We start from the raw sequence: 14,435 nt of genomic DNA on the forward strand, positions 1-14,435 counted from the left end.
AGAAGGATGTGGACTGCAACGAGGTTTCCAACTTGCGTGATTGTTTTCGACATGGACATGGGCGTGGTCATGGGTCTTTTGTCCCCTCTTATCTTGAACCATTCACCGGCTCTTTAAATGGCCTTGTTCACTGTCGCTTTGATTGGTACCGGCTGGTCAGCCCGAGACGGCGCAGAAACCACCGATAATCGGCATTCGCGCGGGAGTTCTTCTTTGGGCTGCGGCATTAATAGCTAAGATCTGCTTGATAATCGTCAGATAACCAGAAAGCAAGGGTTGAGCGATACGATAGGCCCAGCCCCGAGGTGTGGTGTCGAGCTGAGACTGCTGGTGTAGGGGGTCCTTCCTAGAGGGGAATCGCCGAATTGGGCAGACCACCGACTTGCATCCAGGCCGTCGTCCGACGCATCCATTGTAGATCGGGGTTTGGACGCGAATGGAAAATGCTCGCAGGATGCTGTCCTTTGTGCCGGGCACGGTGCACTCATATAAGTTGTTCGCTTAGGCGATACGGTTTCCGCCGTGACTTGCATACCTCTCACCTCTGCCCTGGCTATACCTGACTCTCGCTTCAACCAAGATATCTTTCATACCCCATATTGAAAATGGAGGCCTACCTGCCCCAGGCGAGTAGGGAGGCTCTCGCCCGGCTTCTACCATCCCAGGCGTCCACCGCCCGTTTAGCCGAAGTGCAGGCCTACCTGACTCGAGACGTTGCTGTACGTGCGGGCCTCGCCGTGGCCGCCATCTATGTGGTCTATCTGGCTGGCCTGGTCTTCTACCGCCTCTACTTTTCTCCCCTGGCCAAGTTTCCCGGTCCCAGAATCGCCGCCGTGACAGGCTACTACGAGCTCTACTACGATGTCATCCACAAGGGACAATACATCTTTCAGATTGAGAAGATGCACGACAAATATGGTATGTTCTTGCTGCCTTTCTACAAGAGATCTCGCTGAGCTGATACCAAAAAGGCCCCATCGTCCGAGTCAACCCGTTTGAACTCTCCATCCGCGACTCGGACTACTACGACGAGCTGTACGTCATGGGCAACATCCGCAAAACAGACCGGTACGAGGGCTTCGTCAGCGGCGTCGTCGACTTTGAGGGCTCCCACCTCGCCACAATCGCCCACGACCTGCACCGCAAGCGCAGAAAGCCCCTGGACGTGTACTTCTCCCGCCAGGGGGTGACCCGGGTCGAGCCCATGGTCGCCGATCTGACCGCGAGGCTGGTCGTGGACCGGCTGGAGAGCTTCAAGGGGACGGGCAAGGTCGTGCGCCTGGACCACGCGTTTACGGCGTTCTCGGGCGATGTCATTAACCGCATCTGTGTGGATAAGCCGAGCGAGACGTATATCGAAGACGACGAGTTCTCGCCCTGGTGGTTTGATCTGTTCCATATTGGGGCCGTCTCGCTGCCGCTGTTTATGGGGCTGCCCTGGTTGATTCAGTATGTTCTGTTGATTGTTCTATAGGCGCGAATTAGCCTCTGCTAACACACGTCAACAGTCTCATTCGGCTCTTCCCAGTGGGCATCGTCTCCATCATCAACTCGAGCGCTGGAAGCTTCAACAAGTTCAAAATCGTACGCCCCTTCCCATCTCCCTCCCCCTCTCAATAAATATACCCCATACTAACGAACCAGATGTGCGACGAACACCTCAGCGAAGCAAAGCGCGAAAAATCCTATACCTCCAAAACCCAACCGGCCTCGGGCCGCCTGACTCTCTTCCGCCACCTCGTCGACAGCGACCTGCCCGCCTCCGAACTCACCGACAGCCGCCTCTCGCGCGAGGCCCAGGTGCTCATCGGCTCCGGCACCATGACCACGGCGGGGACAATGGGCTTCCTGTGCTACTACATCATGTCGAACCCGGCGATCCGCCAGCGGCTCGCGGACGAACTGGGGCCCGTCATGAAGGACTATCCGCGCACGAAACCGACATGGGTGGAGCTCGAGAAGCTGCCGTATTTCCAGGCGGTTATCAAAGAGGGGTTGAGGTACCGTGCTGACCCAATTTCCCCTCGGGCGAGCGAACGAGCAGAGAAAAAAAAGAAACTAACCTGGTCAATACAGACTCAGCTACGGCACCATGCACCGCCGCCCGCGCGTCTCGCCCACGCAGCCCCTCCTCTTCAAGGACTGGGTCATCCCCGCGGGCGTCCCCGTCGGCATGTCCGCCTACTTCCAGCACCGCGACCCCAACGTCTTCCCGCGGCCCATGGAGTTCCTCCCCGAACGCTGGCTGGGCGAGGTCACCCCGGCCATGTACAAGAACTATATCCCGTTTTCCAAGGGGTCCAGGCATTGTCTGGGGATGAAGTGCGTACTTTTGTTTTTTATTTTCCCTCTTTGCTTATTTTTCTGGTTTCTTTTCCTGGTTCTTTTCCTGGTTCTTTCTCCCCTTCCCTCGGTCCTTGTCACACGCACACCGACACACACACACGCTCTCTCTCTCCATATATATATATATATGTGCAAGTCTACCTCAGTTAAACTAACACAACCGTGTCCAGCCTCGCATACTGCGAACTAAACCTCATCATCGCGGCCCTCTTCCGCCCCGGCGCCCCGAAATTCGACCTGTACGGGACAGACGAGTCGGATGTGCGCCCCGCGCACGATCTCATCGTCCCGATGCCCAGATTGGATTCGTTGGGTGTTCGCGTTGTGTACCATTGATTGGCGGTGTGGTGGGTTGTTTGGTCCTTTCAGGGAAGGGGAGGGGGAGGGGGGGTTGGTTCGATTGGTGTGAGAGAGTTGGGGGGGGTGTGTGTGGCTGACTGACTGGCTGGCTGGCCGACACTAGATGCATGGAATTGGACCAGGGGCTGGCTGGCCGCTGATGGAAGGATAGATTAAGTGGCTCCGGATGAGTTCGTGGGTGGAGCGAGGGTGAGGGTGCTGGTGATTGTTTGCTTTCTTTTTCTCATCGGGGTACCGTCACCACGTAGATATACATGGCGTCGATACTCGAGTTCTTCAAGGGTACATGCAGTAGTCTGCCGAGTAGTTTGCAGTATCCAATGAGAGAGGGGGCAACTGATGATCCGATGAGCGGCCCTGGCCCGCGAGACCGAGAGGCGGGGATCGATTGGGCGTGATTGGCCTGGATCGGCCGGGGTTCGTCGGGATTCGAGCCCCGCCCGGCGCGTGCTGCAGTGTGATGAGCTGGAGAAACCTTTTGTTCTTTGTTTCTTTTTTTTTTTGGATTTAGACGTTTGGTCGCGGATCCCGATGATGATGACGAGGATGATGGAGTGGTCGGCCGTGTTTGCAATCGAGTCCAGTAGTGGTTGCAATTTGCAAACCAGGCAGTGACGTGGCGCTGAACATCTCATTGATCAAGTTCCTCCTAAATTGCAGCACTATCTCGCTAATCTAGCCCGTGTGCTTGCTAATTCTTGATTGCCGTAAGCTTCAATTAGCCTGATAAGCCAGTCTGAGCTTCGTTCAACCAGATGATTCTGGAGAGATTCCCGAAATATATCCTGTGTCAAGTCTCCGAATGACCATACTAGTCTAATTCACCACAAATAAAAGCTAGATCTAGATATATATAAAGCCACTGGCAATGAACCCCTATTCGATGCAATTCAAATCATGGAGTAGAAAGCTCCCTCCGCAGCTCTGCTAATATACGCTCCGAGCGCGCCAGACTCGCCATCCGGCTCTCTCCCAACGCCTCCGCACACACATTTCGTAGATCCCCTAATAACTCCACCACACCCTTAATCTGCAGCACAATCAAAACCCGCATGATCTGCTGCCACTCCGCGACCGAGCTGATTTCGTAGTCACCCAGGAGCATTTCGCGCCAGCCGGGTGGCATGTACTCGCGGTCAGGATCGGCCCCAGTGTGAGTGGTGAGGGGGTATGTATTGAAGTTGTTGAGGAGCTCATCGAATGTGTCATGATGGAAAGGTGGAATAGAGGGCGAGGCGCAAACCTTAATGTGGTCAGACTGTCCGGTGCCTGCGATGCTGTCTCTGTTCCGGTAGATGAGGACAATCTGGCTGCTTGCCGAGACGAGTTTCTCGGCCATAAACGCTAGCAGGACGAGGTTTTCTCGCTTCAGTGGGCAGGCGCTGCATTTCAGCATCAGGCGGCAGCGTTTGATGGCTTCCTTTTGGTAGGCGATGATGGAGTCGAGTTCGGAGCGGTGCCCTGGGTTGCAACTGGTTTCGAGTTCCTCAACGGCAAACAGAACTGCAGCGAGGCATTGGCACGACTGTGTAAAGGGCGGCGAAGGAGGAGTGCAAGGAAGAAGGGCGGTCGCGTTGAGCGCTTGAAAGCGGTCGACTGGAGGGAGGTGGAGATGTGAGAGCTCGTCCTGAAAGCTAAAGGGCGGCGAGAGTCCAGGGGTCTGATAGAGGGCGGCGTTGGGCAGGAGCGTAGACATGAAGGCTCTAGAGAGATCATCTCCGTCTTGAGAGACAGGTTCCTGGCAAAGATCCGGCATAAAAGACGGATCAAACTCTGCTAAGATATCAGAACGGCACTGTTCCCCAAATATACTGCCATCGATGGTGCAGTTCCCCCGGGGTGGAGACCCGATGCCCCCATGCGCTGTAGTCTGGAGGTTCCGAGAGGAGTCTGCTGTTGTGTGCGCGAACAAGTCTAGCAGGTGCTCGTGCTGTGTCATGTTGACGCCGCCTCTTCGAATCCTCCGGTTTGCCCCGATATGCTTCGCTGGATTCGAGGTACACTTCCTCCCAAGGCGCTTGCATCGGGTGCATCCGTCCTCTGTAGGGTTGCATTTGACCTGGACATGCCGCGAATCCCGTTAGTAGGATCCGGCTCAAGAGACGGAGAGCGACAATACCTTTTTGGCTCTGCATCGATTGCAAGCCGAGTTCTTCTCAAGGTTTGACGAGCCATGTGGCCGCTCGATAAACATTGCCTCCTTATCCTGGGAGGCCAAATGTAGGGTCCCGAACATGGTGAGACGAGCCGTGTTTGCGGTACAAAGCAAGGGACTGTCCTCACAAACCTTGGTCGTCTTCAGAATCACAATCGGCTCTCCCTGCTGCGGGTATCCGCCAGATATATGGCGCTGACCGACTGCTCTTGTCTAGTCCGAGTGCGATTGTGAAAGAGCCCAGGAGGGGTGGTCGGTCCCGTTGGTGATATCCAGAGGGTATCGACGCAGGTAAGAGACGACGCCATCGAGGAGAGATAACAGGAACATCAGGGATTGATTACCAGCAAGGCGAGTTGCATCTGACTGCATACGAGAGCTTGCAAGTGTACTGGCTGGTCGGGCCGGAGTAAATGGTCGGCAGCAAGATCCTGGTACAGATCCCTACCTGACTGTACGACCCTGAGCAGATATACGTAAGAGATTGGTCGTTCCTCAGCTCGAAGGTCGAGCAGGGAGGCTACGAAGCCAGCTCACCAGGGGAGTGTGAGGCAGGACCAAAGGGGAAAGAGCAGGGGAGCCACAACATCTACGACAGCAATCGCCTCATGTTCGATGCATGTTGGGAAGGCTCTGCGAGCAAAGCACAGTGGGTTGGCCAATAGAGAACAGCAGAGAAGGGTTATTGGTCATGGCGTCAGCAGAGAGGGCCTGATTGGTCACGGGGCACGGGGCACGGGCTTTAAGTACAGCGTCTCGGCATGCACACTTCGCCCGGATTCGGAACCCGGCGATGACAAAGACGCGAATCGCGACCTGTGGCTGCACGATGCCTGAAGATTTCTTCATCGATAAAGCCATTATTGAACAGGCATGGTTTGCTGTTCCTCGTAATCGCCCTCTTCTTGGCGATCTTCTGCCGTTTGGATGGATGCGTGCCGCACGGTCCAGCATGTTTGTGACCAAAATTCAGCTGCACCATCTTGCAGTAGGCTCGGGGTCGATCCGGCAAACTGTCGATCGTGGAAGCGTGCGAGCAGTGCTATATACGGATCCAGCCATTCGCCATCGGAGATTCGGCCGCCACGCACAACTCGATCATCGGAGAGCGAAGACTGGCGGCGGGTTGGGCTGAGGCTTGGCTCACCCACCACGGGCCAATCAGCAGTGGCGCCGGGGTTGCACAGGAGGGCGGCTGACGTGAACCATCTCGGGCCTGCGTCTGCGTATTCGCCCTTAACGCCGGCTGCCAACATGAGCCAGTTGATCAGCCACATTAGGGGGTGAATGCCGCCTCCTACTCAAAAGCATTCGCCTGCCCCGACTTTCACCACCCACATCCATGCCTCTCACTCTGTTGAGCAGTTCTCTCGCCCTCCGCGAGCGCCATGGCCACATCAAACGATTTCGACGACGGTATCGACTTTGCCGATGAGAGTACGAGCAAAAGCTCTCCCAGCACAGACAAGCGAGAGGCCGAGGTCCACCGACTCGCCCGCGAGTTTACCCAGCAAAGCGTCTACTCGACCGACGGACAGAATCCCTTTACCGCAGATGTCGGATCCCCCTTGAACCCGAATGGCGAGAGCTTCAGTGCCCGCGCATGGTGCAAGGCCATGCTGCAGCTCCAGACGCACGACGACCAGGCCCATCCCCCTCGCACCCTCGGCGTCGCCTTCAACGACCTCAACGTGCACGGTTTCGGGTCCGATACGGATTACCAGAAGAGCGTGGGCAATGTCTGGCTCCAGGCTCTGGGTCTAGTACGCAGGGCCTTTGGCCAGCGGCAGCACAAGATCGACATCCTGCGTGGCCTGGACGGCTTGGTGGAGGCTGGCGAGATGCTCGTCGTTCTCGGACCCCCGGGATCAGGCTGCTCCACCTTCCTCAAGACCATTGCTGGCGAAACCCATGGCTTTTATGTAGACAAGAACTCACTGCTCAATTATCAAGGTATGGACCACTGTGTGTCTGCCAGGGCTCCAGCTAACCGTGCCAGGCGCGACTGCCAAACACATTGCCCGCAATTTCAGAGGAGAAGCAATCTACACCGCAGAGGTCGACGTCCACTTCCCCAGACTCACCGTTGGAGATACCCTGTTCTTCGCCGCGCGCGCTCGCGCTCCTCGCCACATACCTGGAGGAGCAACCGTCACCGAGTACGCATCACACATGCGGGACGTTATCATGGCCATGTTTGGAATCAGCCACACCAGGGATACGATCATCGGCAATGATTTTGTGCGTGGGGTGTCTGGTGGAGAGCGCAAGCGTGTCACCATCGCCGAGGCCTGTCTCAGCATGGCCCCTTTGCAATGCTGGGACAACTCCACGCGTGGTCTTGACAGCGCTAATGCAATCGAGTTCTGCAAGACGCTGCGCATGCAGGCGGACATCAACAACACCACTGCGTGTGTATCCCTCTACCAAGCCCCCCAGGCGGCCTACGACAACTTTGACAAAGTCCTTGTTCTCTACAAAGGTCGGCAGATCTACTTTGGTCCTACTGCTGCAGCAAAACAGTACTTTTTGGACCTCGGATTCGCCTGTCCAGACCGACAGACTGATGCGGATTTCCTCACGTCCATGACAAGTCCCAAGGAGCGGGTGGTGCAGCCGGGGTTCGAGCATCAGGTTCCCAAGACCCCCGACGAGTTTGCTGCACGATGGAACGCCTCGCCGGAGCGAGCACGCCTTGTCCAAGCCATTCACTCGTACAATGATCGGTACGCCGACGGCCAGCAGCTGGAAGCGTTCAAACAGTCTCGACGCGCTCAGCAGGCCAAGCTCCAGCGAGTCACGTCGCCATACACTCTCTCTTATTTTCAGCAGGTCATGCTCTGCCTGTGGCGTGGCTACCAGCGGTTAAAGGCGGACCCCAGCATCACCATCTCTTCCCTGTTTGGCAATTCTGTTGTCGCACTCATCCTGGGTAGCATGTTTTACAACCTCAGGGACGACACCAATAGCTTCTTCCAGCGGGGTGCACTGCTCTTCTTTGCTGTTCTCGTCAATGCCCTTGGATGTGGTCTGGAGATGCTCACTCTCTATGCCCAGCGAGGCATTGTTGAAAAGCACGCGCGATACGCTCTGTACCATCCATCTGCCGAAGCCTTCGCCTCGATGTTGATGGATATGCCGTATAAAGTTCTCAACACGATAAGCTTCAACCTCATTCTTTACTTTATGACCAACTTGCGAAGAGAGCCCGGGCCTTTCTTCTTCTACCTGTTTACCTCGTTTATTCTGACCCTTACCATGTCCATGATTTTCCGATCAATTGCATCCCTGACACGAACACTGGTGCAAGCCCTGCCCGCCTCCGGGCTCATTATCCTGGGCCTCAGCATGTACACCGGGTTCGCCATCCCCATAGACTACATGCTTGGCTGGGCCAGCTGGATCCGGTACCTGAATCCGATTAGCTTTGGCTTTGAGGCTCTCATGATCAACGAGTTTCACAATCGTGAGTTCCGCTGCGTCAACTATGTCCCGTCCGGCCCTGGGTTCTCTGATGTCGGACCGGAAAACCGCGTTTGTTCGACTGTTGGCTCGATACCCGGGCAGCCGTTTGTGAACGGTGACAACTACATCGAGTCGCTTTACGCCTATGTCGCCTCGCACAAGTGGCGGAATATCGGTATCATCTTCGTCTTTATGATTGGCTTCATGCTGGTCTATCTGGCTGCCACGGAATATATCACTGAGCAGAGGTCCAAGGGCGAGATCCTGGTGTTCCGCCATGGGCACAAGGCTCTGAAGAGCAAGGCACGGGACGACGAAGAGGATTGCAGTGAACGCAGCGTTGCAGCGGAAAAGACCGAGTCCGACGACATTGCCATCATCGAACGCCAGTCCGCCATCGTCCAGTGGAAGGATGTGTGCTACGACATCAAGTTGGGCAAGGAGAACCGCCGGATCCTGGACCACGTCGACGGCTGGGTCAAGCCAGGCACATTGACCGCGCTCATGGGCGTGTCTGGCGCAGGCAAAACAACCCTCCTTGATGCCCTCGCCACCCGCACCACCATGGGAGTCATCAGTGGAGAGGTTCTGGTCGATGGCAAGCCCCGTGATGAGTCGTTTCAGCGAAAGACGGGGTATGCGCAGCAGCAGGATCTGCACTTGAGTACGGCGACAGTCCGCGAAGCGCTGACCTTTTCTGCTCTTCTGCGACAGCCTGCTCACGTTCCATGGCAGGAGAAGGTCGATTATGCTACCGAAGTCATCAAATTGCTGGATATGACCGAGTATGCTGATGCTGTCATTGGGGTGCCAGGAGAAGGACTCAACGTTGAGCAGCGGAAGCGCCTGACCATTGGTGTCGAGCTCGCTGCTAAGCCCGCTCTGCTCTTGTTTTTGGATGAGCCGACATCTGGTCTTGACTCGCAGACATCATGGTAAGACTCACTCAATCTCTCTGAATGTACAGCACTAATTGAACAGGTCCATTCTCGATCTGCTCGACAAGTTGAAGAAGAATGGTCAGGCGATCTTATGCACGATTCATCAACCCTCTGCCATGCTCTTTCAGCGCTTCGACCGCCTCCTCTTCTTGAAATCCGGTGGCCAGACCGTGTATTTCGGCGACATTGGCCAGAACTCGGAGCTGCTCATCAACTACTTCGTGCGCAATGGCGGACACCCCTGCCCTCCGAATGCCAATCCGGCCGAGTGGATGCTCGAAGTCATCGGCGCAGCTCCCGGTTCTCACACGGACATTGACTGGTTTAGCACATGGCGCAAATCTCCCGAGTACGCGGCGGTCCAGGAGCATCTCGAAGAGCTCAAGCAGGAGCGCTCCCAGCTGGTCGACCTCACTCGCACCGAAACCGGCGCCAAACGCCAGGCCAAGGCCGACTATCGCGAGTTTGCAGTGCCCTTTCTCGAGCAGTTTTGCGAGGTCCAAAAGCGCGTCTTCCAGCAGATCTGGCGCTCGCCCATGTACATCTACTCCAAGACGGTCCTCTGCGCCACCTCGGCCCTGTTTGTGGGCTTCTCCCTCTTCCGCTCCCCCAACTCGATCCAGGGCTCCCAGAACCAACTGTTTTCAATCTTTATGCTTCTCACCATCTTTGGCCAGATCGTGCAGCAGATAATGCCCCACTTTGTTGCCCAACGCGACCTCTACGAAGTCCGCGAACGCCCGTCAAAGACCTACTCCTGGAAGGCCTTTATGATGTCCAACATCATCGTCGAACTGCCCTGGAATACGCTCATGTCCGTCATCATGTTCCTCTGCTGGTACTACCCCGTGGGCCTCTACCGTAACGCCGAACCAACCGACGCCGTGACCCTCCGCGGCGCGCAAATGTGGCTCTTCATCTGGACGTTCCTCCTCTTCACCTCGACCTTCGCCCACTTCATGATCGCCGCCTTTGACAACGCCGAAAACGCCGGCAACCTCGGCAACCTCCTCTTCATCCTCTGCCTGCTCTTCTGCGGCGTCCTCGCGACCCCCGACCAGTTCCCGGGCTTCTGGATCTTCATGTACCGCGTCTCCCCCTTTACGTACCTCGTCAGCGGCATGCTCTCCGTCGGCCTGGCGAATACCCTCGTCACCTGCGCGGACAACGAGTATCTGCACTTCGACCCGGCCAATGGGACCTGTGGCGAGTACATGGAGCCGTACCGCGCGGCGAACGGCGGGTATGTGTTGAATGAGGGTGCGACGGCGGACTGTTCGTTCTGTCCGATCCGCGACACGAATACGTACCTCGCGACGGTGTCGGCGAGCTATGGGGATGTTTGGAGGAATTGGGGGCTGATGTGGGTGTATATTGTGTTTAATATCGTTGCGGCGTGTGGATTGTATTGGTACGTGAGGGTGCCGAAGAAGACGGATGTCAAGAAGACCGATGTCAAGAAGGAGTGATTTTTTTCGAGGACGAGGACTGTCTGTTCTCCTCGTTCGTTGCTGGGGGCCTGTTTGGAGACGTTCGTTTTGTTCTTTTACTTGTTATGGCATTGTAATAATCGCATCTTTCATCATTGTATCCTCCTTCCTCCACTCTAGTCCATCCCATTCCATCCCATACAACCTCTTAAGTCGGGTCTAAATGTATCTAGCAAGTCTTACCAAAACACCAGATTAGAAAATAGCCAGCGCATTCGGCGGACTCGCCACCCCGCCACGTACATTCAGCGGCTCGCTCGTGAAGAAAAACGTCCACCGCTTCGACGCCGCACAGTACTCCGCCAGGCTCTCCAGATCAAAAAGTTCTCCGATCGGCATCCCGAAGCCCGCGAGGAGGATCGGGTGCAGGAAGAAGTTCCGCGGGGCTGGAGATGTTTGTTAGTGTGAGAGCAGGCCATGCGCGGGAGACGTAGAGAACGATAGGGGGAGAGAAGGGGAGAGTGGGGGAAAGAGGGTGGGGAGGCAACATACGCATAGCCTCGAACCCCGGGGCGTCGCAGCAGACGGCCGCGATGCGAGAGTTCCAGAGCCATTCTGCGAGGTCCTGTGCGTTCTCGACGCCGGGGTACTGTAGTGGGTCTGCGGAGACTAATTCCTGTCTTCTGGTTTCGGTTGCGGATGTGTATGCCTGCAGGAAACCTGTTCGATCATTCGAAGTTCGGAATCGTTAGCTTCGAGTTCTGCTTCTCCTTCTTCTCCTCCCCAGCTCATGTATCATGCGGCGCAAAATTGTAAGGTAAGGTGGAACATAATGTGGTGGGCCTACTTACCCGTGCGTATAACAAGGATATCCCCAGGCCGTATCACCGACCCATTTCGCTGCAGGATATGTTTTATCGTCTGTAGCGAAATCTCACTCCGTCCCAGCGCATCGAATGGCAGATTCTCGCTTGCCGCGTACGATGCAAAGTCCACGAGGACGCCTCGGCCGACGATTCCCTGTTTGCACCATGCTGTATGGGTCGACGTCGAGGTCAGTGGTCTAAATGGATATCGATCGAGTTCCGAGACGTGACGTACCATGAACCCCGATTCTATCTGTTTTATTCTCCTGTATCTCGGATGCGGTCACGCCGCCGTAGAACTGGCCGTCTTCGTACCCGCAGTGCCGGAAACCGTCCCATTGGGAGCTTGTTTGTGTGTTGAAGCAAAGTGTGTCGTCCTATGTTCATTGGATTGTCAGCACAAGCAAGGATAAGCATGGTCACAAGGACAGGCACAAGCAGTGATCCCTTAGGATCCTACTCTAGCCAGTTGTCCGCTAGTAAACACTTACATGCATGAGCCCTCCCTCAATAGTGTTAATCTTATGCTCCAATGGCTTTCGAAAAACAGGCGGCGTGCGCATCTCATTCAAGGGCCAATTCAGCCCTATCCGCACCCCAGATCGGATCTCATCCTTGCCCTGGACCACCACTTGGGGTGTCAGGTGATTCAGCGTCCCCAGCTGATCCTCTTTTCCCCAGACGTCCCAGGCAGAGTGTGGAGGGTGCGTGGGGTTGAGTGGCAGGGCGGAGAATGGAGGGACGTCCATGGCGTGGCGAGGATACACAGTCCGGAGTAATATGGTCGAAATTGTCAAGTTTTCAGTGATAACGCTTCGCGGGTATTTCTATTCGAACCCTTCGAATGCTTTAACCGCGAGGGAAGAACGTTTAAGCCAGTTGGGTTGCAGTCCGAAGGATGTTGGGGTAGGCATCTCGCCTATTGAACCTTAAGCCCTGGCCCCATTCCTTGTCCGGCACGAAGGCGAGGGGAAACTGGGGAGAAACGCGTGGAGGTACTCCAACTGTGGAGTCCAAGGCAAAGCCTTACAAGGCAAAGCTTCGCTTCCTCCGGATAATGCTATTGCCTCTGCTTATCCACTGGTTTGGCCCCCACGGAGAAAACATTGTCTCCAACATTCCCCAGAGTCCCGGGACTTCCTATAAATCGCCCTGTCGGGCATTGGTGTTACCCCAGTACTCCAGTGCCCGCCTCGTTGCTTTTCTTCTGTTTTCAGATCCTCTGACAATGTTTGCCACGCAGATGCAGGGCAGAGCCATCACCTGGGGCATCACCGTGGCCTGCGGGTCCGGCTTTTTCCTCTTCGGCTATGACCAGGGCGTTTTCGGCGGCATCCTCAACGACAAGAACTTCCTGAAGACCTTCAACAACCCAGACTCGACCATCCAGGCGCAGATCACGTCGACCTACTACCTCGGTGCCATCTTCGGCGCCATCTTCTCCCGCTTCATCGGCGACAAGATCGGCCGCCGCAAGGCCATCATGCTCGGATCCATCTTCCTCACCATCGGCGGAGCACTGCAAGCCTCGGCGAGTACACTCGCTCATATGATCATCGGCCGGATTGTCGGGGGTGTCGGGACTGGTCTGAACACGACTGCCATCCCCATGTGGCAGGTCGAGACCTGCAAGCAGCATCATCGCGGCCGACTAGTCATCATGGAGCTCGTGCTGAATATCACTGGAATCGCAGTGACGAGCTGGATGAACTATGGCTTCACGTTCCTGCACGATAACTCCGTCTCGTGGCGGTTCCCGTTGGCCTTTCAGTCCTTCTGGGCAATCGTCACCTTCTGCCTTGTCCTCATCATGCCCGAGTCCCCGCGCTGGCTTGTCCTGCGCGGCCGCCTCGACGAAGCGCAACATATCCTCGCCCGGATGATGTCCGCAGACACCAACGACCCGGCCGTCCTCACCGCCCTGAACATCCTCTCCGCAACCGTGATCCACGAACGCGAGGCTGAAACAGCGGCAACGGCCAACCTCCTCCGCCGCACCAACGAAGACCGCACCCAAACCCTCCGCCGCATCGCCCTGGGGGCTGGACTCGCCTTTATGCAGCAGCTCTGTGGCGTCAACATTATCGCCAATTATCTCCCCATCGTTTTAACTCGAAGCGTTGGTCTTTCTGACCGCCTTGCCCTCATTCTTTCTGCCGTCTACTCGCATGCCCTAACCCTCTGGGCAACAGCCTCGATGCTCGCCATCGACTCACTTGGCCGCAAGGCTCTCCTTGTCGCGGGTGCCGCTGGCCAAGGCATCGCTTTCTTCCTAATCGCAGCGGGCATCAAAATCGGCACATACAACATGTCCATCTTCGCCGTGGTCTTCATCTTCGTGTACAACTTCTTCTTTGGCATCTCCTTCCTCAGCATCCCCTGGCTGTACCCAGCGGAGATCAACAGCCAGGCGATGAGGAACCTGGGCACGTCAGTGTCGACCGCCGTGAACTGGACGTTTGTGTATGTGATCGTGCTAGTCACGCCGCTGGGGATTGACAATCTGGGGTGGAGGTTTTATCTCATGTTTGGCGTGTTCAATCTGGCGTTCTTGCCTGTGTTGTGGTTTTGCTATGTCGAGACCGCGGGGTTGTCGCTGGAGCAGATTGATCGTGTGTTTGAGGTGCAGTTTGACGGGAGAGGCGCCGGAGTGAATTTGAAACAGGCGCGGAAGCAGGTGCTCCTTGAGGCGCAGGTTATTGGCGGTGGGGATGGCAAGGGGTTTGTCTCGGGGACTTTGGGGGTCAAGGCTGTAGAGGGCGAGGGCGCTGATCATGTAGAGAACATATAGAAAAGGAAGAACGCGGAAACGAGAGATGTCAGTTGGGTGATAATATAGGCAAGTAAGATGATCGATCGAGATTGCGTTCGA

General features: G+C 56.0%; 6 protein-coding genes across 6 annotated transcripts; 3 read left to right on the forward strand and 3 right to left on the reverse strand.

Annotated features, from left to right (window-relative positions):
• Window positions 1-605: 605 nt before the first annotated feature.
• On the forward strand, window positions 606-2,682 carry BJX68DRAFT_252415 (cytochrome P450; the record flags this gene model as incomplete). The annotated part of the gene is made up of 6 exons (XM_071042566.1): window positions 606-918; window positions 972-1,449; window positions 1,509-1,584; window positions 1,645-2,000; window positions 2,077-2,322; window positions 2,517-2,682. The coding sequence occupies 6 exons, from the start codon at window positions 606-608 to the stop codon at window positions 2,680-2,682; spliced, it is 1,635 nt and encodes a 544-aa protein (XP_070904480.1).
• A 919-nt stretch (window positions 2,683-3,601) lies between these two features.
• BJX68DRAFT_261974 (Zn(II)2Cys6 transcription factor domain-containing protein) lies at window positions 3,602-4,942 on the reverse strand (the record flags this gene model as incomplete). The annotated part of the gene is made up of 2 exons (XM_071044328.1): window positions 3,602-4,765; window positions 4,826-4,942. The coding sequence occupies 2 exons, from the start codon at window positions 4,940-4,942 to the stop codon at window positions 3,602-3,604; spliced, it is 1,281 nt and encodes a 426-aa protein (XP_070904481.1).
• Window positions 4,943-5,721: 779 nt separating this feature from the next.
• On the reverse strand, window positions 5,722-6,138 carry BJX68DRAFT_261975 (uncharacterized protein; the record flags this gene model as incomplete). The annotated part of the gene is made up of 1 exon (XM_071044329.1): window positions 5,722-6,138. One exon carries the CDS (start codon window positions 6,136-6,138, stop codon window positions 5,722-5,724), a length of 417 nt encoding a protein of 138 aa, XP_070904482.1.
• A 111-nt stretch (window positions 6,139-6,249) lies between these two features.
• BJX68DRAFT_276810 (ABC drug exporter AbcA) lies at window positions 6,250-10,844 on the forward strand (the record flags this gene model as incomplete). The annotated part of the gene is made up of 3 exons (XM_071048190.1): window positions 6,250-6,814; window positions 6,861-9,261; window positions 9,308-10,844. 3 exons carry the CDS (start codon window positions 6,250-6,252, stop codon window positions 10,734-10,736), a joined length of 4,395 nt encoding a protein of 1,464 aa, XP_070904483.1. The 3' UTR covers window positions 10,737-10,844.
• Window positions 10,845-12,466, reverse strand: BJX68DRAFT_116676 (uncharacterized protein). The gene is made up of 5 exons (XM_071036024.1): window positions 12,055-12,466; window positions 11,799-11,940; window positions 11,549-11,731; window positions 11,250-11,417; window positions 10,845-11,143 (listed from the first exon to the last, which is right to left on the reverse strand). The coding sequence occupies exons 1-5, from the start codon at window positions 12,310-12,312 to the stop codon at window positions 10,953-10,955; spliced, it is 942 nt and encodes a 313-aa protein (XP_070904484.1). The 5' UTR covers window positions 12,313-12,466; the 3' UTR covers window positions 10,845-10,952.
• Window positions 12,467-12,806: 340 nt separating this feature from the next.
• BJX68DRAFT_252418 (sugar porter family MFS transporter) lies at window positions 12,807-14,354 on the forward strand (the record flags this gene model as incomplete). Its single annotated transcript, XM_071042567.1, has 2 exons — window positions 12,807-14,175; window positions 14,206-14,354. The coding sequence occupies 2 exons, from the start codon at window positions 12,807-12,809 to the stop codon at window positions 14,352-14,354; spliced, it is 1,518 nt and encodes a 505-aa protein (XP_070904485.1).
• Window positions 14,355-14,435: the final 81 nt, after the last annotated feature.

This window comes from Aspergillus pseudodeflectus (assembly GCF_044049435.1).
Source record: "Aspergillus pseudodeflectus strain CBS 756.74 chromosome Unknown BJX68scaffold_3, whole genome shotgun sequence".
NCBI lineage: Eukaryota > Fungi > Ascomycota > Eurotiomycetes > Eurotiales > Aspergillaceae > Aspergillus > Aspergillus pseudodeflectus.

What these genes read in the sequence shown, in the direction of transcription:
- BJX68DRAFT_116676 (XM_071036024.1), bottom strand. Translation starts at nt 12,312, where the DNA reads ATGGACGTCCCTCCATTCTCCGCCCTGCCACTCAACCCCACGCACCCT. An exon ending in TTGAGGGAGGGCTCATGCAT is followed by an intron (nt 11,941 to 12,054) that starts GTAAGTGTTTAC and finishes CAATGAACATAG; the next exon opens with GACGACACACTTTGCTTCAA. An exon ending in TATCCTTGTTATACGCACGG is followed by an intron (nt 11,418 to 11,548) that starts GTAAGTAGGCCC and finishes ATGATCGAACAG; the next exon opens with GTTTCCTGCAGGCATACACA.